General features: G+C 39.7%; 1 protein-coding gene and 1 long non-coding RNA gene across 3 annotated transcripts in view; one reads left to right on the top strand and one right to left on the bottom strand.

The window, feature by feature from the left end:
- GALNT18 (polypeptide N-acetylgalactosaminyltransferase 18) overlaps positions 1-27,996 on the top strand; it is a 366,080-nt gene that overhangs the window by 183,810 nt on the left and 154,274 nt on the right. Inside the window, exon 3 of the mRNA XM_020789957.3 lies at positions 13,905-14,071. Within this exon, the coding sequence (XP_020645616.1) occupies positions 13,905-14,071 (167 nt within the window). The remainder of the gene's footprint in view (positions 1-13,904; positions 14,072-27,996) is intronic.
- Positions 1,065-26,271, bottom strand: LOC140703108 (uncharacterized). Of its 2 annotated transcripts, none has more exons than XR_012082437.2 (3): positions 24,722-26,271; positions 17,891-17,987; positions 1,065-10,102 (listed from the first exon to the last, which is right to left on the bottom strand). It is a non-coding gene; the product is annotated as an uncharacterized LOC140703108 (long non-coding RNA). The 2 variants fall into 2 exon arrangements; XR_012082436.2 differs by having other exon boundaries at positions 17,891-17,970.

Genomic DNA, 27,996 nt, shown 5'->3' with positions numbered 1-27,996 from the left:
ATTATTTCCAGCTAGTTGAAGCTAATTTTGATGTGTGTGTTTTTTAACTGCTATTGACAATCTTTGGAAAAACAAAAATATTAAAAGGAATTATAATTCAAGATCGATTACCCAATTACCCATACAATCACATACACAACAATACATTTATCTTTATGAATAATACAATCAATTCCTATAGTCCATTAATGCATGCCTTCTATTAAGCTTAAATGGTAGCATGCCAGTACTCCAGCTGACTTTTCAGAATGTCATCCTCCCCATTGAAATCCAGACCGGAAACCAACAAAGGGCACCAATGAAAATGAAATTATATTCTTTTATTTCTCCTTTAAGCAGTCTAAAGTGAGTAGTCAGACTCTCCAGCAGTGCTACTACCCATACTCTTTCTAAATATCTCTGAAAAGAAAACCATTGAACATTTTTCCATTGAGCATTATGTGGCAGGAGAAATATTATTATGAGGTGAAGTCAATTTTGGTAGGAAGAGTAATTCAATTATTTCTGCCTGATTTGGAAACAGTATGGCTGATTGGAGGTTTCTTCAAGTGACTGGATTTGAAATTATGAAGAGCACAATGGAATTCCACATGTTACTCCATCCAGGATTCTCAACAGTTCTATGCCTTTAGTAAACCTCCTGAGTAAATGCTACAACCAAGTTCCTGGGCAGTCTTCAGTGCTTCTTAATAAAGAACGTGCTTTAATAGGGTACTTATAGATTTGTTTGCAGCAGGAGTTTTGCAACTCACAAATACTCATTGCAAAAGGATCACATATTTTCTCCACATATGCAAAGTTTAGTAGTCTTGTGTTCACTTCTGTTTATGCTGATTTCTGTGCTCATTATATAGAGAGCTTCCTCATATTGTTAAGTCTGCTCCTGCTTCATAAACATGATTGTGTACACATCTCTAAAGAGATTTTGAAAATTCATACCCAGGCAATCCACCTTTTTTATTTATATACAATAAATCAAGATTGTATGGTGTTCTTGGGAAATGTTTGATATATATTAGAAGCAGAAAGGAAAATGTACTTTTTTTGTCAATACCATTTCAGAGTTTTTAAAGACTGGATTGTCGGAAAGTGGGGACTATGATGTTATTTTCCTACAGCAAAGTATAAAATCAAATTATTTAGTGACTATTTTATACTTGCTGTGTTTCAACTGAAATCCCAAGCCATTATGAAATAAAAATATAAATTCAGAATTTGAAATGAAAAGGCATGTTAATAGCAAAAGCAAAGCATGCTGCTTATATACCGCCACATAGTGCTTCAAGCACTCTCTGGGTGGTTTACAAGTTAATTATGCAGGCTACACATTGCCCCCCCCCCCAGCGAGCTGGGTCCTCATTTTACCGACCTTGGAAGGATAGAAGGCTGAGTCAACCTTGAGCTGGCTACTTGGGATTGAACCCCAGGTCATGAGCACAGTTTTGGCTGTAGTATAGCAGTTTAACCACTGCACCACGAGGTTCTTAAGAAGCAATACTTGCATGATTTCAAATGTTTGTTTGAAAGAAGCCAGCTTCAAACAATGGTTTAAGAAGGTGGTTTTGTTTCAGTAAACATTAGTTTATGGTTTGGATATAATGACAAATGGTGGCTAAAGAAAGTGGAAGCAAAATCTTCCATTCTACTCCTTGTGCTTGAATCCCTTGCAGAAGGGAAGACTGTAAACCTCAATTCAAGTCCTTTTTTCTGGTAATAGTCAAATTAGCCTCAGGTAGTGGTGATATTAAAAAAAAAAAAAGCTGTCCGTTTGCACTGTATTTTACAGGGTTAGTGAAGTGATTCTCTCAAATATCCCTGACCCAGGACATGTTGAATTTTGGAAGTTAGAACCCTTTTTATTCATATCTGCTACACATATAAACTTGAAATGGTCTTAAATATTTTGTACCATTTTATTATTAAAGGGTGGAGATCCTATTTATAATTATACTGTTAACCTTATCATCTTTTTAAAAGTCATTGTCACAGTAGCCAATGCATCTGGTCCATCAAATATTACTGTTTCAGGAGCAGGAAAAAGCAATCAAATTTAATTTGGTAACACTGCTTTCAAAGTCCAGAGAAAATTTGAATTGCCCATATAAATGTTAGACAAGATAAGACATCTGAAGCAGTCTTCTGGTACAACTTCATTCTAGTTTTGATGTACTGTACTTAACAGCATAATTACAAACAGTCAGTCTCCTGTTTTAAATTGTTAATTAATCTAAGGCAAAATCTTCTAGATTTAACATAGATTTCTGCTTGAATACAAGCCCACATGCTCTTATTTTCCATAGGAAATGATCCTCCCTAAGGATTTAATTAATTATTTATTTTGCTCTAAGCATAAAACTTTAAAAGAGAGAAAGAAGTTGAACAGCATTGTGTTTAGGAAAAAATTTATTACATTTGGGAATTTTAAAGAAATCCCAGCTAGTAAAAATCTTGGTTATAATTGGAAACATAAAGCTGAGAGTTAATGAGTATAAGTGTCATATAGTAAAAAAACACAATGTATCCCACAAGACAGGGGGTACTACTAACACTAAACATCATTTAGTGTGTTAGTAGAGAAATATCTGTTTTTTCTATGGGTTCCACCAGGGTTGCAAACCCTGTTAGACTGCAATGTAATTTGCTGGTCTTGTGGAGCCAATAATTTTTACATGTATTCTGCCAATCTGATATTAGCTTTTTGCCCTGAAGTAACCTCTAAGTCACATTAACTACACTGCTGTGAAAATCTGTGTTTCATAATAACATCTCACATTTTAAGGGTTAGAATTTTTAACCCGCCTACCCCTTGATTATTTCAACAGTTTATTTATACAAAATATCAAACTTTGACGGGTCAAGAAAGATGGTCATTTTCTTTTCCCATGTATTTCTTTGCCTTATTTTATGGTGTCAGAATGCCTCTGAAGAAACATATGTTGTCCTGTCATTCATACTTGTTAACCTGGCACAGTGTTGTGTTTGGTGATTAAGGAATGCCATTGACGAAGCACAAGCTTTGGTGGTCCTGACAGTACCTTTGCTGAAAGGGTTAGCCTATTTGTGTTTATGAAATGGGATGTACTATTTTCATTTTCATGCCTCCACATTGTGTAGTGATTGCAGACCATTTAGTCTCCATCCCGAAGACAAGGTTGCTAAGCATTAGCTTCATAAGGGAAGCTTGGTCTCTACGTTGCGCTAGATGCACAATTGTTCTCTTACTTTGGATGCAAACTTCCTGTCTCCTGTTCCTGTTCCCTGCAGTATGTCTGTGAGGCAGAGATAACATTCTCTACTAATGGAAATTTGAGGGAGACAGGCAAGGGGAATAGAGAAGAGAGGAAGAAATATAGAGTGGAATCCCGAGGAGAATGTATGGAATAAAGGGACCTGCAAACAGCAATTTTTTCAACAGCTGGAACTTGGCTGCCACTGATGTTTACCTTTGCCTGGGAAATGAAATGCAGCATTTGCATGTAAAAGCAAAGAAAACAAAAATAGTCCTAAAGCAAAGAAAACAAAAATAGTCCTCTGCTGCTCTAGGGCTTGTTATATTTATGATTCACTCCACCCCCTTTTTGCCCTAGAATAGCACTGAAGAGGCCAAAGCTTTCCTCTGTGCACAGAAAATCCAAAATCTGCACCAAAAAAAGCCCACATCTGTGATCTATATTTGTCCAAATGAAAATTGCAAATGAAGCAAAATTTGCTTTAGGGCCTTTCTGTTTGCTGAAAGTACCCTATGTAATGAAGCATATTCAGCACATAATCTGTCTCCACATAAGAAAGCACTGCTACAGGATGAATATCTGACAGTTTTTGTGGAAAGAGGGGGGATGCACACTCTTCCAATAAAGTTTTCTAAAAATATTCTCCATTTCCGTTTGTTTACTTGTTACATCACTACTGTACGTTTCTTGAAAGGAGCTCATGGAAGCACAGGTGGCCCCCCCCTCTTTATTTTCACCATCACACTAATGAGGTTAAGCCAAGAGGGACTGACCCCAGTTTGCTCAAGGAGCTTTGTGGTTACATGGTCATTTCAATCAATATTTCCCCACACCTAGTTTCACACAATCTCATGCTGCCCCCTAAGCCAAAAGAGCTAAGGTTTTGCAGCAAGAGAAGGATTGGCTCATTGTGGTTACCTGTTTGTTTTTCTTAAAATAAGAAATAATTATAAGGGCAACAAAAGACTCCCTCTGTCTATATCTGTCTATGTTTTATGTCTGTGCCTATGCCTGTCCACCATCTCTGTCCCTGAGGAAGAATGGAACCCACCAGTGCCTTATGTTCGAGGCCTTATTCTGTATGTTGGGAAACTTTACAGTTATATTCAGTTGCAGTAAGTCTGACATCTGGGAGGTAAGGCAATTGGAAATATGTTTTCCAATTGGCAAAATATTGTGGCAGGTGGAATGCTGGAAAAAAACCGCGATGCCTCAGCTATTGAAGAATTGCCCTGAGGAGAGTCTTCTGCAGTTCTGCCAACAAATGACTAACATATCTCAATCTACTAGCCCCCAAACCAAGCCTGAAATTGGGTGTTGTTTATTTTGCAAGATTATTTTCTCTTCTAACCATGGTGAAGGAATATGGAATTGAAGTCCTATCCTTGACTGTTATTTAGGAAAGAAGAAAGGTAATCCTGTTCATGTCGCCAAGGTTCTCTCTGTTTATGATATATGAACACAAAAATGTAATCTTCATATCCTGAAGGTAACATATCACAATTTCTTAGACTGGGGAAATGATGGCAGATCTCTTCTGATTTTCCACTACTACTTCAATTTTCTTCCTATGAATCTCCCTGCCTTAATTTCTGAGCAGAGACAGTACTCCCTGTGGTTTCTATATATATATATTTATATATTTATATATTTATATATTTATATATATATAAAAAGTTTTGTTCCTTTTTTTACCTCTTAGATGTACAGGAGTGATATGCAAGATGGGGAATCCTTAAAACTTATTGTATCTGCATGTAGCCTGATGCATGCCATTGTGTTTAGTGGGACTTGTCCCATGTAAAGTATTCATAAGATTATGATTTGTGATAACTTTGTTAATTGGAAATCAGAACAGATAGTTATTTCCAGGTCAGCTTAATGTGAGCAAGTGTATGTAGGCTGGCTTGTCATGTATTGTAGATCTCCAGATGCTTCATAGCAGTCATTTGGCTGGTGGAGGAGGGTGATGTTGGAGATTAGGCTTCTTTATTGAAGTACAGGGGTGCCTCGCTAGACGATGATAATCCATTCCACTGAAACCGCTGTTTAGTGAAATAATTGTCTAGCAAAAAGCATTTCCCCGTTGGAATGCATTGAAAACTGTTTAATGTGTTCCAGTGGGGAAGAATCGTCGTTGTCTAGCGAAGATCGGCCATAGGAAAACCGCTTTTCGAACCGCTGATCAGCTGTTCAAATCGCTGTCTTGTGAAGCTTAGGTCCCGAAAACACCTGTTTGCGAGCGCGGAGGGAGCTGTCAAAATCGTCGTCTAGCAAAAATCGGTTTGGGAAGCAGGGACCAAACGTTGTCCAGCAAAATTCACCCATAGGAATCACTGTTTTGCAAATTGCTATAGCGATTACAAAAAGCCAATGTCTAGCAAAAAAAACTCATGCGGGGTAACTGCCTAGCGAGGCACCACTGTACTTCTTACTTGCCCTCTATGGGCAGATCTCAGGGCAGGATACTATGCTCAATAAGAGCACATTAGACAGAATAAGTACAAGTTTAATATGTATTCTCGAAGGCTTTCATGGCCAGGATCTGATGGTTGTTGTGGGTTTTTCGGTCTCTTTGGACTATCCAAACAAACTGCATTAGAACACAGACAGAGTTCTGACTCCTGTCCTCTGAAGATGCCGGCCACAGAGACTTGTGAAACATTAGGAAGAAAAACCTCCAGAACACGGCCAAAGACCCCGAAAAGCCCACAACAACCAACAAGTTAAATAGTTTTTAAAACTAGGAAAAAGAGTAAAACCATTTAATGATAGGAATGGCAAATACAAAAGCCAGCAAATTGGATTATAGAAGGACAAGCCATGATTTTTCTAGTTACCAAACCTGGGGTGAACCTCTAACTTTTAGCTTTGTGCAGAAATAAAGCCTATGTTAAAGTCAGTAGGGCCTCCATGAGCAGGACATTCCTAAACAGGGGTGCTGCAGCTATGAAACCTCTCTCCTGTGTTTGTTTTTGCATAATACACCACTCTCAGGGGTGGGGCATAATTATTTTTCAGTTCTATATGGAGAGTCATTCTCTAGTGAGTTTTTTGGGCTTGAAAATGAACCACACCAAAGAGCTGGATCCAGATGTCATTTCATGCATTTCAGAGGACACCTTTTTTTGACTGTTTTGTACCTTAAGTGCTGGGTTTTTTTAAGCCAGAAACAGAAGTGCAAGAACTGCACTTAGACCACAGTCCAGTACAAAGTTAGACACACACAACCCATTGTTTTGAACAGATTTACACCTGGTACAAGCATGCAACTGAATAAGCAGGTACAGATCTGACACAGTAAAATAGCCTTTGCAGTTTCAGGTGACAAGTGGAGGCTATCATCCTGGATGCTTCATAATGTCAGACAAACCTCCTGCATCTACAGCAAGTCTTCAGTAATACGTGTACCTCCATATACTTTGAAATTGTACAGTCCATATAGGATGCTACCGGCTTATTCCCATCTTACATCATTGTTAGTGCAGACTAGGTCATATTTACAACTAATTCTGTGCTGAAGTCATAGTATTACTATGTTCATTTGAAAATGAGTTGAATCAAGAAAATCTGCTTTCTTATTTGTTGCTCCTAAATCTATTGCCCTTTTATTATGAACCATTAGCTCACCATAATGTTTATAATAAAAAGCAAAATTAAAAGAGCATCTCCTTAAAGCAGTAAATACTATTCATTACACTGCTTTTGAAACAGTCTATAATTGTTTCCATATTTTTGTATGAATTGATCAAATGATGAATTGATTGTGGACATCTGTATTTACTGGTCAAAATATTATCTCATAAGTGTAAGGCAATGGCCAGAATCCTATTAGTTACACCCACCAATATAGAAGTGAAGAGATCAGCACAGGCATTTGTTCTCATGTGCCAAGTTGCATGATTCAGTGTGTGACAGCAAATGCCTCTTCTGACTTCATAATGTGTGGCAATAGGCTTCCAATCAAAGCCTTGTGAGAGAAAGTAAGACAGGCTGAACGCAGTGTAATACATGTAAGTGGATTGCATGTTCTGATGCAACTCAGTGGGTTGGAACAACTGCTTGGATCCCCACAGTACTGGCAGGAAAGCGGCCAAACAAGATCACTTGGAACCTATGTGGCTTGATCTCTCTCTCTCTCTCTCTCTCTTGCTGCCTAAACCCACCCACCTACTTCGTTTTAGTATGGATAGCACTTTTCAGGTACAGTGGTGCCTCGCTTAACGAGCGCACCATTTAACGACGAATCTGCATAGCGATGCATTTTTTGCAATCGCTTACTGATCTTCGCATTGCGATGTTTTGGGAACAGCTGATCAGCAGTTCCAAAATGGCCGCCGGGAGCATTTTTGCGCCCTCCCCTCGCTTACCAGGTGGCAAAAATGGCAGCCGGATGGAGGATTCCCCACATAGCGGTGATTTTTTCCCAATAGGAGTTTAATGCGTTCCTATGGGGTTCTCCCCCCCGCATAGCAACGAATCCGGATAGCGACGTTAATCCTGAAATGGATTAACGTTGCTATGCGGGGCACCACTGTACTTGAAAGATAGATAGAAGAGGGGCAGGCTCTATTCTCAATCATCTCAGTGCAGGATACATAATAATGGGCTCAAGTTACAGGAAGCCAGGTTTCAGCTGAATATCAGGGAAAACTTCTTAACTGCTAGGTAAAGGTAAAGGTTCCCCTTGACAATTTTTGTCCAGTCGTGTTCTACTCTAGGGGGCGATGCTCATCCCCGTTTCCAAGCCATAGAGCCAGCGTTTGTCCGAAGACAATCTTCCGTGGTCACATGGCCAGTGCGACTTAGACACGGAACACTGTTCCCTTCCCACCAAAGTGGTCCCTATTTATCTACTTGCATTTGCATGCTTTCAAACCGCTAGGTTGGCGGGAGCTGGGACAAGCGACGGGAGCTCACTCCGTCACGTGGATTTGATCTTACGACTCCTTGGTCTTCTGACCCTGCAGCAGAGGCTTCTGCGGTTTAGCCCGCAGCGCCACCACGTCCCGCAGCGCCACCATGTCCCTCTTAACTGCTAGAGCAGTACAATTGCCTTGGGAGGTGGTGAGTACTCCAATGTAGGAGACATTCAAGAGAAAATTTGAGAACCATCTATCAGATCTGCTTTGATTTGGATTCCTGTACTAAACAAGGGGTTGCACTTGATAGTCTTATTGCCCCTTCCGACTCAACGATTCTATGAAACAAGCCCCTGAAATACATTGTTACTATTAACTCCCTCCTTTTCCTAAAAACAAAGTACAAAAGGGTGCCTATGAAGATATAATCTGCCATACATTGTGTTTTCATTTTCTGAATGGTTTTTGGTGAGGTATTTGTTCATTCATTTTTTTTATTTTTCCTCAAGGCCTTTAGCCAAAGAGGAAGGAATCCTGTAACTTGAAGTAGCACTTTGGAGTTAGAAAGTGGGCCAACTTGTTTCACTGTGTTTTTAATAACCTTATTTGTCTTACCAAATTTGAAGAGTTAAGGTTGTAGATATGGATATAATCACACTAGCAACCTTTTTGTGTACAAGAATTACTGTTGTCTGTATAAGTGATTGCAGAATTTGAGCATTCCATTAATCTCTGGGAGTGTACTCTTGGGAGATGATGTGACTGCAAGCCCGGGTAAATACTTTCTTTGAACTATCCCAAACTCTTTCCAATAACAAAGTTACAAAAAGCGTGGAACTGTAAAATTGGAGGAGGAAAGCATCAGAAAGTGTCTACTTCAGCCTTTATCTATGGACAGGTGCTATTACACTTAAAGCCTTCCCAATCGATACCTGTCCAATCCCCCCTTTTGAAAACTCAAGGGAAGGAAATTGCACAACTCCCCATGCCATCGCATTTTATTGTCAGCCATTTTTTATTGGTAGGAAGGCTTTTTTCTATGTCTTCCGCCTAAACTTGTTTTGCTACAAATTTACCGTTTCTGTTCCTCCTTCAACGGCCCTGCTCTTTCTACTGTATGGCATCCTTTTAAAAATCTGAATTTGCTGTTGTGTTTCTGTGCAATACCTTTGGCCCTGCATTAATCAGATGTCACCTTTGTTCTTATTCCTTGAAATAGGAGCTGCTTCATTCTTTCTTAAAATGTATTATAAAACAGGCATATTAAAATCCAGTGGAGAGTTAAACAGTGCTATTGTATGTATTTATTTAGGCATATATTATCCCCGTTATATATTGATATTGACATATGGGGCAAATTAAAGGCCTGCGCTTTAGTTACTGAGCTGTAGTGATTATGGTAGGCTGGTCATTTTTTCCCTGATACATGGGATATTATTCATAAGTAAACAAAGTAAACAAAAGTAAACAAAGCAATAATCTAATATGCATGCAATATTAAGTTCTTTGCACTGTGTTAAACATTAATTAAGATAATATTTACACAGCTGTAGTTCATCTCCTATTGTATAGCATTGATTTTTTTACAGCCGCATGCTGAACCTGAACAGAAGTGATTCTGAAATTGCCAAAATCATTTGTTGCTTTTTAAAAAAACAACTAATACAATGGTTATCTTGAAGCTTTAAAACAGAGATATAAGTGCTATCGATGCTCCCTCAATACTCTTTTTCTTTCTGGAATGAAGATGCCTGCACAATTTTGATTGCTGTCAGTACTTAATTTCTTGTCCCATTGATGGATCAGTCACTTCTGTGATTGAAGTGAGGCTTAGTGCCAATGGCCAGGGATAGTTCGACGGTGTTGAGTCCTATAATATTTTGAGCACAGGAGTGGTCTACAGTTCCCCAAAGGAGACAGAAGTAAGAAATGTTCCTTGTTTTGGACTCCAGTTCCCAGGGTCACGCATCCAGCATAGCTGCTCCTATGCAGACAGTGAGATTCCGGGAGCTGTACAATGAAACCAAAAAAGACCTCATCTCTGAAGGTTTTATTCAGAATTGTCTTTAACAAGATTAATTACCATGTTCTAGTCCAAGCCAACACAGTTCTGCAAGATCCCAGAAGGTTCAAAGTAGGAGCATGTGACGCAGACATTTCTGTAGAGTCTGCTTGGTAGCCATTACTCCAAGTTCCATTTGTAGCTTCTGTTTAAGAGGTCGCTACATTCTTATTTCTTACCTCAGCTGAAAAAAGTTTCCTCAAAGGCTCGTCTACCAGGATGGGGGTATGCATGCTGACCTAGGCCCTCCCAGGCTAGCTTGGGAGCTCATATCCTTTGTTGATACCACAAATCACAACATGAATCCTTTTTTTTCCCCTTCTCAGTTGTATTTCATACATTCATTTTATTTATAATTGTCTTTTTTCCCAATGAAGGGATTCAAGGTGGCTATTTTCTACCTTTTTACATTGTTTTCAATTTCTACTATATCTCCCGTTTTGACCTAGCCCTGGCCTTCAAATCCACCTTTCTATATTCTGTATTCTTCTTCTGTTGTGACAAAAGCTCCTCTGTAGCCTTTATTTCTCTTTTCTTTCCTCTCATAGTCTAAAGGTCTTTTGCCCTTTTCACATGGCATTGCATGATCTTTCTCTTAACTTGCTCCTAGGCAATCTACCCAGCTCTTGTCCACAGACATATTCCTTGAATAGATACACGTAGCGGAGTGGTCTTACTGACTTCTAGTTGTTATGTACATATTGTATAACCAAGAATCAAATTGTAAGAGATGCCATTCAGGCTCTTAGACTGTTAGTCATGGTCTGAATAAGTGGCTTAAGAAAAAGTGAAGTAGTAGTGCAAGAGGACCAATTTGCATTAGCCCCTTGGGAGAAGGGTGTTAACCTTTGATATGAATGAGAGCTGTTCTTCTAATGCAAATAGCTATATCTCTGTGTGTGTGTGTGTGTGTGTGCCTGAGAGATTGATTGATTGACCGACCAACCGACTGACTGACCCACTGATTGATTGATTGATCGATTGAGAGAGAATGAGAGAGAGAGAGAGAGAGCTGTCTCAGGAGATGTCAGAGGCAAAGGGCTAAAGCCCCTAAATCGTCCCACCAGAGAAGATGCCTGTAGGGGACCTATATGGTTTGTATACAGTCATTACTGGACATTATTGGCTCTTCTATGCCTTCTTTTAAAAATATATATTGAGCTCTAAAATACTGTTTTACAGGTGGAAAAGAATGATAGAACCCTACTTAGTATCCTGGTTTTACAATTGTGTACTTAGATATTCATGTATAAAACTTGAACCTATGGAGCCAGCTTCCATTTTGACAAAGATACTGTAAAGTGAGAAGTTATCCTTTTGCTGATGCTGCTGTTCCTTCACTTATAGGCTGCCTGGCAAGTCTATCTATTATGTACTGCTATGCCAGCATGTCTTCTAGAATCATTTTGCACATGAAGCCACCTTCAGATCTATCCCTCTGAAATATGGTCTAGGCAACTGCTTTGACAGGATGGGACTAGATCAGCAGATGACAGCAGTCAAGTATTTGTGGCAAGACATTTTTGGGTAGTTGTGCAAATTATCTGAGCCTTAGCTTTTCCTCTTATCATACTTTGCCACCACCACCAGAGGTTGAGCCTCTGTCTGGGAAAAAGGACCAAGAAGCCATATAAGGATTTAGGCGTGCAGATTTTCTGCCTAGTACCAATTGGTAAACATCTACTATCCCAGACCCATAATGAGGAAGAAGTGAATGTCCGCTCTTCAATCATTTTTGTTACTCTGAATTCCAGAGAATAACCTGAAAGCAGAGCCACACTGTGAACTATCTGAAAGCTCCTGTGAGGAACAGCTTTCTAAATAAGTGCAAAGGGCAATTTGGTTAGTGATGGAAAATTCCTTGAAGGCAGATTATGAATTGTAAATATGAATAAGGAAGAATGATTTCTGATTATCTAAATGAGTAGTGTGCTGCTTACTAAATTCCTTCTGTTACAAATGGAGAAACAAGAGCAGCAGCAGCTTGGAGCCCGTCCAGAACAGACTGTGCCGGTGAACATTTTCATAGATGCTGAAGAGGGCACCTTCCCATTTTCTGTTTGCTGTGCTTGAAACAGAATGTTGGTACAGGCCAGTTACATGTAGTGCCTGTACATTGCTGGTGACCATGACAACCGTTTCTTTAGTTGTGCACATTTCTATATGAATGCTCTTTTAGCTTGACCACTAAGGATGGCTTTATAAAAAGATTTTGGTTTGAATAAATGGCTGGACTTTATTAAATGGACTTGGCATATATAGGCTCCCATCATTCAAATTATTCCTTAATTTAGAGATACCTTATACATTATCTTAAAAATAATATGGCGTATAAGATACTTGGTATCTCCTATACAACTATTGTAACAGTGGTAAGTAAGCTGACTTCAATATTGCATATTAACAAACATTTTCAAAATAACTGGGTACATATTCTTGATATGTGAAATGTTACGGGTGGGCTGAATAAACAAACCCTGATTAATTAAGAAAAGAGTATATGAAAGGTCTGATCTATAATTGTGCCTTGATATTATTCCTCCTGTTTTGACAGTCTCTTTAAGGTCTCAGGAAGAGGACTGCAACTATTGTCTAGATCACTGGTTCTTAACCTTGGGTTACTCAGGAGTTTTGGACTGCAACTCCCAGAAGCCTTCACCACCAGCAGTCCTGACTGGGGTTTCTGGGAGTTGCAGTTCAAAAGCATCCAAGTAACAAAGGTTAAGAACCACTGGTCTAGATCATTTGAGAGAACTGGGTTTACACTACTTACAAAATCACATAGGTGAATGCAGAGGAAATTAATTAACTGCAGTGTCAAATCTCCCAACTGACTGACTAGCAACAGGTAATGAACCTGCCTTCTCTCACAGAATCTAGATGGGGACAATTCTTCTTCCTCTTTGCAGACTCTCATACACCATTGAAACCTACTCTGGGGTGCCATAAATTAATCTGCATACAGCCCAAATACATTTTTTAACAATGTTGAAGCAGGCATCCTTTTTGATTCTCTATTATGGCAGCTCACCAGAACTAAAGCTGTTGTTGAAAATAAACAAGTGTATCTTTAACTACTGTCCTTCAAATGCTCTTTAATAAAGACTTTCATCTGATTAAAAAAAACTCTGATTCTTGTATTTATAATTAATACACAATATTAACATTAGTTAGACACAATATTTAGGGCTTGAGATCATTTGTGACACTAAAATTATCAGTTCCTTTATAACATGTGTATGCAATTATATTTATGTATTGTACTGGATATGTGAAATGTTTGAAATTAATATTGTAAAACTTTCTTCATGGACCATCTCGTCAGACAGCACAGAAGAGTTTTGCTCACTAGCTAATGAAAGATCCTTGGTTTTTCAGTATATTGTAACTTTTTTCTTTCCATTGTTAAATGTTGAAGTATGTGCTCAGTCAAGTAATTCACCACCTTCTTTTTATATAACTGATATGGGGTATCAACATTAAGTTTATTTTATTGATATTGTAAATAGCCTCTGGTGATCCTCTCACAAAATCTTAAATCCAGTTTTCTCCAGGGTGGCAGACTTGCATCAGGAGGACTTAAAAATTCCAGGCTTCGTGAACAAACTCTTTGAGAAAAATTAAAGACTCTGAACAAGGGCTGCATAGATTACTCTGAGTAAACAGGAGAGATGGGCTGATCAATTTTAACATATAAATCTGATTTGAGAAATTTACAGGAGTTTCTTTCTTTCTTTTTGTCCTCCCAAGGTGCAAGAACCTCACATTTCCAGACAGCCTGCCGGAGGTCAGCATAGTTTTCATATTTGTGAATGAGGCTCTCTCAGTGATTCTGCGTTCTATTCATTCTGCTATTGACAGGACTCCTGCGCATTTGCTCAAAGAGATTATTTTAGTAGACGACAACAGTAGTAATGGTGAGTAGGATGCCTCTAAAGGATGATGCCTTTCTGTGTATTCTATTGTAATTTTCATACCTGACTCTAATTTACTCATTGTCCTTGTGCAGGCATGACAAGGACAGAAACTATTCATTTCAAATCCTGTTTAGTGTAAGAAAATTCATAACATTCAATCCAGTCCTAGCTGAAAAAGAAAGAGCCACTCTCAAGGGTATCCCCACTTCCCCAATGTTTGTTTCCTCTCTTTTATACCTGGTCCTGAAAATATAATTTTTAGCAATTTGAGTCTTTAACCTAGAGTTTCCTTGCCTTTACATTTTGAAATATTTGTTCTGTTACTTCCACTGCATGTCCAGGATTAAACTGCCTAATTATTTCCTCTGGGTGTGCAAGCTTGAAGGCCCAACTCTGACCTGCAGTATAGCTAGAAAAGTGCAGCATCCGTTGAAAGACACTTAGCTGACATTCTCACACTCTGAGCCAAGATGTGCATCTCAGTTTCTTTTCATTTTCTCTTGGTCTGTCTTTGCCTTCTCCTTACTGCACTCCAGCTGCTACAACAAGGAAAGTGTGTGAGCGAAGAGGCAGGCAAGTGTACATGTCGCTTGGGAGGTCTGGATGTAATCTGATAAGAGTTGTTTGCCACATCACTAGTAGTCTATACTTGCAAATTATATTTTTGACTGCTGATTTCCATTGTTTGTTCTTGGGTCTTTTGTGTTACAGATGCATTTCAAACAAGCCCTGTAATCAAGGTGCGTGCCTGAGCATGCATACACAATTCTGCTCCCCTCTGCACAGGGCTCTTCCTCCTCCGTGCACCCATGGCTATTGTTTTCAGCCCCTTTAGCTCCAGTCACAATTGAACCCCATGAGGGGCAGAGCCCCCCCCCCCCGCAGGGCTGAAATTGGAGGGAACGTTGCCTGTAATAGATGGCATTCTACCGAAAAATCCATTAGGGCCTTTAATATCAGGCAAAAGCAAAAGACTGAAGATATTATGAGAGTCTTGAGCCTTCAATGTTCTTCTCTGAGGAGCTGCTGCTCAGATGATGGCTGTCCTTCACTTCTTTGTGTCTGTTGTATAACCTGTTGCGTTTACGCAGATCCATCCCAGAATCATTAGTTTAAGGTGTGGTAGAATTAAATCAAATAAATCTTTTGCTGCTTTCCAGTGTGCCAAGAATATCTTGAAATCCAGACGCTAGCCAATGCACACACAGGACACACACACACACACAGAGGCCACTTCAACTTTGAACTCCTGAAAAATGCTGTACAGGAGGACCTCTGTATCCACGACGATCAGTTCCAAGCCTCCCCACAGATGCTGAAAACTGCAGGTTCTAAGGAATGCTATTTTAATAGTAACCGCTATGCATAGCATGACCTTTGGCTTCCTCTAGTGGCCAATTCTAGTAATTACATCATGGAAATATATTTCTCTTGTTAATGCTAAACATTAACTAGTGACCAGTTCATGTTTCTAGGATTTTTCTTTTAATATTATTCATATTTTCAGACTGTAGATAGCTGAATCATCAGATACTGATCCGGTGAATAAGGGGATCCTACTGTATTTCATGCAGCCTCCACCATGCTTTCAGTTAAACAGCATCACAGGGAGAAGGAGAGAGTCCAGGATTGTTTTCATTTTTAGCCATATGTGGGAACATCGCAGAGAATTGGAGTGACTGAAAAATCATATGCAATAAACAAGCAAACCAAATCAGACCAAAGTGAACAGATGCCCAGGTATGCCAAAGCGATGAAACAGAGAGTAATGCCAGAGTGCTTTGTTGGGTCTGTTGAGGTATCTAGCCCAAATCCATGAAACTATAGAGTAAATGTATAGTGCTTTGTCAATAGCTAAACTTTCACCTAAAAGACAGCTACCCAGAGAAGGGAAAATGAAATTAATCTGAGGATGTGCTTCATCAGAGGTGGCTTTTGGGGGGGGGGGTGCTTCACCTCCAGAATGTGAGACATGCCCAGCTCAGCCCTTGAGCTGTTCTTTGGATATGTTGTTCTAAGCTGCACGTGAAGAATAAGAACTTGCTAGTTAAGATATTTCCTCCTCCTTAGGATGATAAATCTTAGCTTATTTTGTTCTTGCATACCAGAATGAAAGCTTTCAGCCTTTTTCTTCCTGCTGGGTGATATTATGAGAGTCTTGGGCTTTTTCCTTCTTTTTTGTATTTTATACTATGTACAAAACATGAAACTATCTGAATAATGGTTTAATTTCATATCTCTCTCTCTCTCTCTCTCTCTCTCTCTCTGTGTGTGTGTGTGTGTGAGTGAGTGAGTGAGTGAGTGAGTGAGTGAGTGAGTGAGTGAGTGAGTGAGTGAGTGAGTGAGTGATATATATTCAGGAGACAAAGAAGGTTAGGTTAACCCTTCCCTTTTCTCCTCAGTACTGTGGTCTCTCCCCCTCCTCCCGAAATTGTTGTAGCAGGCTCTTTCATTTAAGAAGGAAGTTTATGTTGGCATCAGATATACCACCTCATTTAAAGTAGCACAATGAGGTCAATATGTCTTTTCTGTCTTGTCAGGAATGGGGAAGGGAGATTTTGTTGTGAATGACCTTCTTTATTGGAGCAGGTACATAGCACAACTTGAGAGTGCTTACCAAGGGAGAGTTGACTTTATTTCATGCAATTTTTGTGGTCAGATATCCTGTTCGTAGATTTTGGTGATAGCTTGTTCTTTCTGCTAATTTCCTACTGAAAATGAAGCACCATTATTGTTTGTCCATTATGGCTGAAGTCACTATGGAAGAGTAGCACCTGAGCATGTTATATAGTATGATCTTTTTGGTGTATGAATAGGCTTTGGAGATATTTCATGCAGTCTTTCAGTTCTCTCCTTTATTATAGGAATGCTTATTGCATTAAAGGCAGCATTTGAATTTGAAAAAAATAGCTGTGAATTCATACACTGGATTCATGCATTCATGTTCCATAGATACTGTCAGATCTGTGAATGTGTGATTTGGAGTTTTTAAAAATCTTAACGGCAGATTCTTACTTCCACCAGAAAGCAGTCTTCTGTGGCTTTTACGAAACTGCTTTTATTCATAGGAGGCCAGGGATGTACCTCTTTTCTAATGCTGTCAATTTGGCACTACATCCATGTATATGTCAAATCACTTTATTATTATCTTGAGAAATATAAGTAGCAGTAGTTTATTCATGCACTTTAGCATATGTCAAGCAAATTATGAGTTTTGCTAAACCCATGTATGATTTTTCCAGGTTTCCAATTATAGTTTTGAAGCCTTCAATTAATCTCCTGTGAAGCTTTCTTATTTTTTAAAAAAACCCTATGCAAATGTTTGAAGTAGGAAAAATAGAGATGTCACTATATGTATGTCACTTGAAGGGAGAAAGTAGATTTAACATTTACAAAAGCTTGGTTCTTCTCGTTTAATGAAGCAATTTAGTTTGCTTTATGTAAGCATTCCACCTGTCAGATTTTCCTCCATAATTCTGATCAGCATAATTTAAAAACACTGATGTTTCATCTGTGTTATAAAAGGGGTTGTATACATACTTATTCTTTAGCCGCATAGTGCTGTACACTGAATGTCAGAAATCTTAAAATTATGCAGATTATATGCCACTCTCAGTAATAGTCTGACCATTCAAAAGGATTCTTGGAACAATATTAATCTTCACAACAGCACTCTGGTCCAAGACTTATTGCTTAGTGAGGAAACCCACTGATCCTGCTGACTGAGTTCCATTAACTAAATATAGTTGTAAGGTCGAAACACATAGTCGAAACACATAGTAATGTCATCGTTAGTGCTATTTTTAGTTGTCATCTTACCTTATATTTTCCTTGAAGTTTTATCTTTATTCTCAAGTCATGTGGAACTTCTTTGAGGCCACCTCAGGGGCTTCCTGAACCTTGTGAATGGTATAGTCTGATCAGAAAATGAACTTATACTTAGCAAGGATGTATGCCACTGGTGAATGCAATAGTATGCTCCCACCCATGTTCACCAATAATTGTATGGATGCTCTATTGCAGAATCCACTAAAACCAGATTGAGCAACTGCGGCCCTTGAGATGATGTTGAAATAATCTCTCACCATTAGCTGGATCTGATGGGTTATAATCTAGTAACATTTGGAGGGCTACAAGTTGCTCAGCCCTACTTGAAACTTGACTACTTTAGCATTCTGAGAACTACCCTCAGCTTCCTGTGGGCTCTTGCTCTGTCCCTCTTCCTTCTGTGGCATTGCTATAAGGAGGAGACTGGGAGGTATTTGTTTCCACCTGATTCTTTAAACAACTGGGACGAGCTGCACTGTAGCTAATTGAAAGTAGAACATTCTGAGTCCTAACAGCCATGACGGGAGAAATTTTCAAACCCAAATAGTATGTTGACCTGTTCTTATATGGAAGAAGGATAATTGTACACATCCAAGAGGTATGTAGACCTGTTCTTATAACCCTTTACCATGATTGTGATTGTGTCAAAATATAGCACTGTCTATAAACATATGCCAGACCACAGTTGGAGCTAGACCAATTTTAGGTGGGATTCATAGTATCTAGCTGGCTGGATAGCTCTGTTGCTTATGTCTCTGGCTGTGGAGCAGAGGTTAGGAGTTTAATTCCCTATTGTGCCTTGGATGAGGATTCAGCCTATGTAGCCTTGGGCAAGCTGCACAGTCCTGGGGTGTCCCCAGAAGAAGAGAATGGTAAAACCACTTCTGAATATTCTCTACCATGAAAACCATTAAAAGGGTCACCATAAGTCAGAATTGACTTGATGGTGCATGATTATTTCTTATAAAGGGCACACAGAGAGTATTGCAAGTAGCTTTGTATTTGGGTGAGATTTTTTCTCTCTCACCTTGGTTCAGGTGACCCAGCCTGGACCCCTTCTTTGCTCCTTAGGTGCCAGGAGATTTCCCCCCCCCCCCGAACTGAACAGCGCACCAGCAGTTCAGGCAAAGTACAATTCTTTGAAGTTTTAAAAGTCAGCTTTTCAAGCTGTTGCTCAGAGTTGTGATTAATATTTTGTTCTTGAACCAAAAAAAGAAAAGAAAAGAATTTTTTTTAAGGGTCATTTGAGAACCCACTGAGAATGAAAGTACTTTTTCTCAACAGCAAAGGTAAAAAAAAGAGTGACTGTTTGGGGTCAGGTGTACTATTTTGGTCTGTTCCCTCAATTGTTTCTTGTGAATGTTCTGGCCACCATCCAGTATTAAATCTTGACTTCATGAGCCAAGGGAGAAAACAGGCCTGTTCCTTAGCCCTTCCTCCACCCCAAACACCGACCCCAAAAGCTTGGAAATACTGAGCAGATTTCAGATGGTGCTGTGAGAAGTTTGCCCCAAATGCTCGTATCTCAATTAATGTACTATTCTACCATACACATACATGTGTTGTCAGCGCCTGCTTCCCCTCTTCTCTTTGTCCTTCATACCAAAAGCTGCTCTGGCATTGGCCTCGTGTGCTTCCAGTACTTTTTAAAATTTCAAAGCAGTTAAGGATTAGTGAGGTTGCTGGAATTTGCCACATACGGTTTAGAATACAAATTTGCCGAGCTCATAGTGCTGGGATGCAGTGCGAATGGAAAACTAGCTCTTTTTCTACTCAGATTCCACTCATGTCGTACCCTTTATGATTTGAATACTGAGGCATTTGAGACAGTCTGTTCCCCAGTCTTTTGTCTCAGTTTAAGCAAATAAACAAGGGGAAAAAAAGCATGAAGACATAGACTAGGGGAGCAGTTAGCAGAGCTGGTTGTGAAAACTTTTGCATTTGCTCAGCTTGAAAAGTTTTCCTGTATTTGATCAGATGGTGTCAGGGGCTAAGTAGCCTCCCCTTGCTACCCCCAAAAGCTTTGAAATGTTTGTCCACCAGAACCTGGATTATTAAACAAACAAAATGATATTTTAAACGTAATTAAATTATTTAATATAGGTCACCTGACCTAGATGAGAAGCTAAAATCTCATACATTTCTATGTCAAATGTTCTTTGAAGAGTATTTGTAAATGGGGTCTGAGTGAGCCTGTGATTACATGATCAAATACCATGGGATTTGCTATGCTGTGGTAGAGGTCAATTTGAAGTATTTTCTTCTTATCTCATGATACAAAGGCTGATTTAATTTGGTCCAGCCCTTTTTGCTCCTAACACAGTTCCCCCCCCCTCTGCCGTTGGGTGCTTCTACTTTTTCCAGTCCAAAATGATTCAAACAGACTTTCCCCCATGTGATCAGTTGATTTGTTCTTGTAAAGATGGGTGTTGGTTGGTGATGTAGGCAGTTGGGGCATAATGCTCAGGATCGCGGAAACACTTGCCCCTATATACTTTCCCCGAAATGTCATCCTAATTTTTTTTACACATACGTATGAAATTAATGCTAGATCATTTTATCACCTTATCACTAGTGTTGATATACTAGTTTAGTACTAGATCGTCTCTAGATGAGATTTCTTTAAAAACACAAAAAAGCAAAATTTATGAACAAAACAGAAACAACCCAGATGAAATATAAGATGTCCTTATGGTTATGTCTTTGGAATGCAGACTTCCAAAGAATAGCAAGGAGAGACAAGAGGGCCTTCTTAAATGAACAATGCAAAGAAATAGAGGAAAATAATAGAAAGGGAAAAAACAGAGATCTGTTCAGGAAAATTGGAGATATTAAAGGAACATTTTGTGCAAATATGAACATGATAAAGGACAAAAATGGGAGAGACCTCACAGAAGCAGAAGACACCAAGAAGAGGTGGCAAGAATACACAGAGGAACTATACCAGGAAGACCTGGATATCCCTTACAACCCAGATAGTGTGGCTGCTGACCTTGAGCCAGATATCCTGGAGATTGAAGTCAAGTGGGCCTTAGAAAGCTTGTCTAACAACAAGGCCAGTGGAGGTGATGGCATTCCAGTGGAACTATTTAAAATCTTGAAAGATGACACTGTTAACGTGCTACATTCAATATGCCAGGAAGTTTGGAAAACTCAACAGTGGCCAGAGGACTGGAAAAGATCAGTCTACATACCAATCCCAAAGAAGGGCAGTGCCAAAGAATGCTCCAACTACCGTACAATTGCACTCATTTCACACGCTAGCAAGGTTATGCTCAAAATCCTCCAAGGTAGGATTCAGCAGTATGTGGACCAAGAACTCCCAGAAGTGCAAGCTGGATTTCGAATGGGCAGAGGAACTCGAGACCAAATTGCTAACATGCGGTGGATTATGGAGAAAGCCAGAGAGTTCCAGAAAAACATCTACTTCTGCTTTATTGACTATGCAAAAGCCTTTGACTGTGTCGACCACAACAAACTATGGCAAGTCCTTAAAGAAATGGGAGTGCCTGACCACCTTATCTATATCCTGAGAAACCTATACGTAGGACAGGAAGCAACAGTTAGAACTGTATACAGAAACATTGATTGGTTCAAAATTGGGAAAGGAGTACAACAAGGCTGTATATTGTCCCCCTGCTTATTTAACTTATATGCAGAATACATCATGTGAAAGGCAGGACTGGAGGAATCCCAAGCCGGAATTAAGATTGCTGGAAGAAATATCAACAACCTCAGATATGCAGATGATACCACTCTGATGGCAGAAAGTGAGGAGGAATTAAAGAACCTTGTAATGAGGGTGAAAGAGGAGAGCGCAAAAAATGATCTGAAGCTAAACATCAAAAAAACTAAGATCATGGCCACTGGTCCCATCACGTCCTGGCAAATAGAAGGGGAAGATATGGAGGTAGTGACAGATTTTACTTTCTTGGTCTCCATGATCACTGCAGATGGGGACAGCAGCCACGAAATTAAAAGACGCTTGCTTCTTGGGAGGAAAGCAATGACAAACCTTGACAGCATCTTAAAAAGCAGAGACATCACCTTGCCGACAAAAGTCTGAATAGTCAAAGCTATGGTTTTTCCTGTAGTGATGTACGGAAGTGAGAGCTGGACCATAAGGAAGACTGACAGACGAAGAATTGATGGTTTTGAATTGTGGTGCTGGAGGAGACTCTTGAGAGTCCCCTGGACTACAAGGAGAACAAACCTATCCATTCTAAAGGAAATCAACCGTGAGTGCTCACTGGGAGGACAGATCCTGAAGCTGAGGCTCCAATACTTTGGCCATCTCATGAGAAGAGAAGACTCCCTGGAAAAGACCCTGATGTTAGGAAAGTGTGAGGGCAAGAGAAGAAGGGGACGACAGAGGATGAGATGGTTGGACAGTGTCATTGAAGCGACCAACATTAATTTGGCCCAGCTCCGGGAGGCAGTGGAAGACAGGAGGGCCTGGCGTGCTCTGGTCCATGGGGTCATGAAGAGTCGGACATGACTAATCGACTAAACAACAACAACAGCAATGGTTATGTCACATTTCTGTAACGTTAAGTAGAACTTTGGAATGCTTCTGCCGTTTCTGGAACACTGTACAAGCCTTCGAAAACCAAGTAGTTTGACAGCAAACTCTAGGATTGACAAAGATAGGACCAGAGGAAGAAAGGAAAGAAGAGGGGGCGCGCCTGCTGTGGCCTGAAATGCCAATGACATCACATTGATTGTGAACACCAAACTCAGCTAAGCTGGATCGGAGCAATTCCGCTTGCCAGTGTAGTCGCAGCCTGAGTTTGCTCCTTATTAATTAGACTTTTCTAAAACCTTTTGTACCATCAGGGAGGTAAATCCTTGTTTGTCTTCTCCCTGTATGCAGACTCCCAATATTCTTTTCTCTTGCCAGCAAAGATTGTAAGGAATTTCTTGGTGATTTTGATAAGAGTTTTCACATTGTCAAGAACAACATTTTGTACAGGATTGTCCTTTTTGTGTGTGTGTGGAAAAACTGTACAGTTCACACAATGACACTAATTCCACAAATTAAAATGACTGTTGCCTTGTTTAAGAATCTGATGAACTGGCTTGGTTATCTTTGTCTTTCATAACAATTAGGTAATCTCTCTGTGTATTTTCTTTGCCTCTGGAAGAGACTGGAAGCATTTTGTGCAAATTACAGTAACCTTGGCGAGAGGAGAGGAATAGTCTTTCTCTTTGAATTTTGCACACCAAGGGGTCTTATGGACAGTCTAAACCTATGAGGGCAAGAAATTTAGCAAAGATTCCCACCCCCCTTACGCTATCAGGTATGCCAGGGAATACTAATTCCAGTCAACTCAAAGCTAGATGTATAACAGCAAAAAGTTATAGTGATTTTGGACAAGGCAGCTTGGCTTCATCGTAGCTGATTATCTAACACTGGTGTAGGTATATCTGTCTCCCTTCTTCCCTGTAACCAATTTCACATGTGACTGTTTGACAGGGTTTGGACAAACCTGGAAATTGTTAAATGCAGTTTAGCAACAAGACATAAGTATCTGTAAGGATCACAGCTGTAAAGTAGAGCTAAGCTAGAGTTAATACAGCTGAGTAAGATTGTACCAGCAGGATGAACATACCAGGATTGGCTATCTCTGGTATATAGCTGGGAGACCTAGCATACACCAGTGTGGGTTGTTGGGGGTGTTGCTATGGTCGTGGAGTGTTGTTGTCATGTTGGAGAATCCTGTGGAAGCCGTATCTGTGAGCTTGGGAGAAGTGGAACTCTGGCAAACTGGACTGACTGCATGGTATATTGACCTTAACTATTTACTGGACTCTGACATTGATTTAAGCTCTGTAACTCTGAGGATATTGCCATGTGTGGTTATTGGAACTGGACAAGGACTACGCTGTGTAGATACCTGTACATATCCTATATATCATATATATATTCTACTATCAAGATTGTTTGCTGCCTGTGTCTTCACTTCACTCTGGGAAGCTCTGCTGGTTATCGCCACCTGGGGTAACCCTGGTAATTCTGCTAACTCTGTCACTGTTGTTGAAAATCAGTGTCTAAGATTCTTGGGAGACCTCACTGCTTCTTTAACTCCATTGTGAAATCTGTCTATTCTTTCCATCTTCCTCCTGCTTTAATCAGTTACCACACATTGGGTTTGTTTGTTTGTTTTGGAATTTAACAATTTTCTTTAGTTTTGAAAAGGCCTTTGGTATTTTGGTGAGGGACTTTTGACAGATAAGCACAGCTTAATACTGCAGTCCTCATTTATTCTCATACAGAAAACATAGCTATGAAAAACAAACAAAAGGGAATTCAGACTGAACACTCCAAAGTGAAAGGTGAATTTCCCTTATCTCTCAAAAATGTAGTTTAAAATACATAGGGTTCATCCAGTTAGTATTGGAATTGTGATACATGTTTAAAAAGGCAAAATGAATCATTGTTATTTTCATTGTCAACTGAGACCATCTTCATGGAATTACACAGCGTTACCTGTTACTCAAGATTGCTTAGCACCAGCTGCTACCATGGCTCCATTGATCTTAAACAGCACAGTTCATTGGCCCAGTGCCTGCCTAATCATTGTTTAATGCTTCAGAAGATAGCATCTTATATTTGAGGCAATCTTTCCAAGCTGTAACAGTACTAACAGATTTGCATGCAATTGAAATAATTGGAAAATGAAATGAAAAATAAAGACGTGCAAACAACATTCTGCTTTAAGAGCCTGAAAAAAATATGTATTTACTGAAGCAAGTCAGAATTTGAAATTGAAAAGTCTTAAAGATGTTTATAAAGTCAAGACCATAGTTTGTCAGGCTCACCTTCTAGGGGTTTATAATATTCTTTACTTCTTGGTCATCTGTTTCATTGGAAATTGGTACTGAAAATGGTAGCAAGTGGAGACTTTGATTATTAAAAGAAACCAGAATTTGTTTTTCTGCTTTCAAATCGTAGAACCACAAAGCTTGATAAGAGGGGAATGCCATAAAGGCAGATGTGCTCCCTTATAAGGCTAGCCTCTATACACACCATGGTTGTAAACTCACCTAAAATGCAAAATCCCTCATGTAACAGAAGCACCTGTGTGAGAGCAGTGCAGTAATATAGAGTCTCATCTTGGCCAGCTACCCCAACTGTGTCACTTTTCAATATTGTTTCCAGCTGCTGGTAACCATATGAATTGGGCTACAGTAAGAATGGCAGTAATGAGTCAGGGAAGTGAATTATTCAGCCGAGCCTCTGGCTTCTAGAGGAAGAGGAAGGGAAAAAAAGGGGGGGAAAAGAACAGTTATTATCCCAGATAGTTTTAAATGATGAAAACCTATTTTTATTCCATAAAAAAAGTGTAGCCCATTAACTACTCGAGATTCTTAATGAGACATAAGGCCTAAGGCAGTAGGGCCTTAGATAATAGACCATTAAAATTATTGTGAGCATGCCTCACTAAACCCTTGTAGATCCTGGAGCCCAATTTTAAAACAGTACATGCATTTATAATGAAATATTAAAATATAATAAGCATTAAGCAATCATACAGACAATTTCTGGACTGAATGCTTGGTTGTAACAAAAGGGAATCTACTACGTGTACAAAGCAACCTAAGCCCATCAAGGAGATGTCGATGCCGGAGGCAAAGGAAATGGCATGCCCTTCTATGCCACATGCAGAAATCAAATGTCCTCTGAACTTGAACTACTTTACATCAGCTGTTGTGATGGAACAGCATTCCCCCTCCTGTACCTGAAGGAAGCAGGTTACTTGAGCGGAAGCAGGGCAGTCCACATAGGAGACACAGCTCATGACTGGGACAGGAACATCCTCTGAATATTTAGCATGAAGTGTCCTTGTGATGATGCCCAAAGCTTCTCTTACCCCTCCCCACCCCGCCCCCATGTCTGGTGGCTGGCAAACAGCCTTTGTGTGTGTTTGGTTTGGAAATAGCCATGGTGTAGTACCGAAAGCCAGGTGGTCTTGGGTGTAGGAAAATAGATTTTATAAGATGGCTTGCAGTCATGAGGCAGTGCTGTACAGGCAATTCTGCAACTGCATTCACATAGCCAGTAGCTTGCCAACCAACCACAAGTGTCTAAGACTGGAGAAGAAAGATAATTTGGGTAAATCAACAAGCATAAAATAGTCTGCTTTGCTTCCTCTCATCTTCTTGCCATTTCTCTTTTTTCCTAGTACTATTTTGAGACATGTTTCTGTGTCTCCATATGAGGAAGCAAGTTCCACAGTGGGATTTATTTAATTAAAAGTGCATAGGATTTATATGCCCATTGCTAAACTCCAGTGTGGTCTGATAACTTTACCCCGTAAAGTTTTTTCATATGGAAACCAATACCACCACCCCACCACCACCACCATCACCACCACCACCATAATAATAATAATAATAATAATAATAATAATAATAATAATAATAATAATAATAATAATAATAATAATAATAATAATAATAATAATACAGTCACAGATCTGAGTTCACAATCATTATCATCATCATCACTGGTATTTCTCAGGAGTTATGTTTATGCTCCTCAAAGTTCTCTTTAACCTTAAACAATTTTTAACACCTTAGTTGAAACTTCTTTCAGAATCAGGCCAAATTGAAAAACTAATAGGGATTCTAAATGATTGTGTTTTTTAAAAAAATACCTCTGGGAGGTTGAGTTAACAAAATGGTTTATTAAACCCAACTTCATTTCATAGCCATAAAGCAAGCATATTGAGAGTGGGGCTTCAGTTATAATAAATTAGATAACATAGCCTAATCAGTGGAAAGCTTTCTGTCTAATGGAAAGTGCTAGGATAATATTCCCATTTCATCAGTAAGTATCAAACTGAGTTTAATCAGCTGCAGATTACTGCACAAAAGTTTAATCACATTTAAAATGTTGTTGAGAACCAGGTAGGGAAATTACTCATGAAGATTTCAGTGGGCTTTGACCTTCAATAGTTTGTAGCACAGTAGAATATCTGCAAGCAAATTTTCCCTAAGAACAAGATTGTGGTTTAAAAATCTTGTGGGATTTCTTGAAAGATACCACATAAACAATTTCATTTTCCTGTCAGATAGGTGTTGTTAAATTGCAAAGATCTGGATTTTGTCTGTTTTAATCATACAGATATTCATTCTGCTGTGGACTTGAGAGAGATTTGTTAAACTCTCTCTGATAGCATGACACTTGCTCACAGCTGAAAGTGCAGCAGAAGACATGGGGCCTGGGATTGTAAAAATAAAGGCGAGAGTAAGGTTCATCTCATGGGGGTGGCATCCTTCCCGCCCACTGCTGCCAAGGAAGTCCAAACGCCACCAGTCCCCCCCCCCTCCCCAGAAGATAAAACCACCTGGAACAGACCCAGGGAATATAGAGGAGAAATTGAAAGAAATGACGGTTAAAGAAACCGGGATTATTTTGGTGGTAGTAGAGCAGAAGACCAAGCTAGAAATGGAGGCGGGGCTCACGGATATAAAGAGGGGTGACGGGGATCTGCTGCCAGATTGGGAGTAGATCTGGCTAGAAGATCCATGGACTGTGAAAGTGGAGAAACTAAGACTCCCCAAAGAGGAGACAGATGCCAGAAGGAGAGGGGAGAGTACCCCCAAACCCTCATATTGGGGAGAATGAGAAACTAAAGAGTGGAGAAAGAAACTGAGGGAGGAAAAGGTTGAGAGAGAAAGGAGGGAAAGGATAGAATGGCAGATGAGGGAGCTGCAGTGGAGGGAACCCCCGGAGGACCCTGGCAGGTGGAATCCCCCTCCTGAGACCCGATCTGGATGGATGACCAGGACGAGAACACTGTCCCTTTACTGGAAGGAGAGACAGGGCAATTACTAAATACAAACATATCACTGGACTGGCCAGGACCTTGGAACGTTCAGGAGTGTAACCCCTTTAAGGTTGAAGACTGGAAACCCCCATCTAACCCATTGTTAGAGGGAGGAAATGGTTGGAATACTTTTGTTGACAAAGGTTTCTTGTTAAATAATCCAATAAATGTTGCAGCAATTTCTAAACAAAGGAGGTCTGCTGATTTATGAAAAGAAAAACCAGAGCCTGACACTGAACCCTCACGGGAATACAGAAATTT

The sequence above is a fragment of the Pogona vitticeps genome, chromosome 1 (genome assembly GCF_051106095.1).
Source record: "Pogona vitticeps strain Pit_001003342236 chromosome 1, PviZW2.1, whole genome shotgun sequence".
Taxonomy (NCBI): Eukaryota; Metazoa; Chordata; class Lepidosauria; order Squamata; family Agamidae; genus Pogona; species Pogona vitticeps.
The sequence above is the reverse complement of the archived record's forward strand: the minus strand, read 5'-3'. Positions and strand labels throughout refer to the sequence as shown.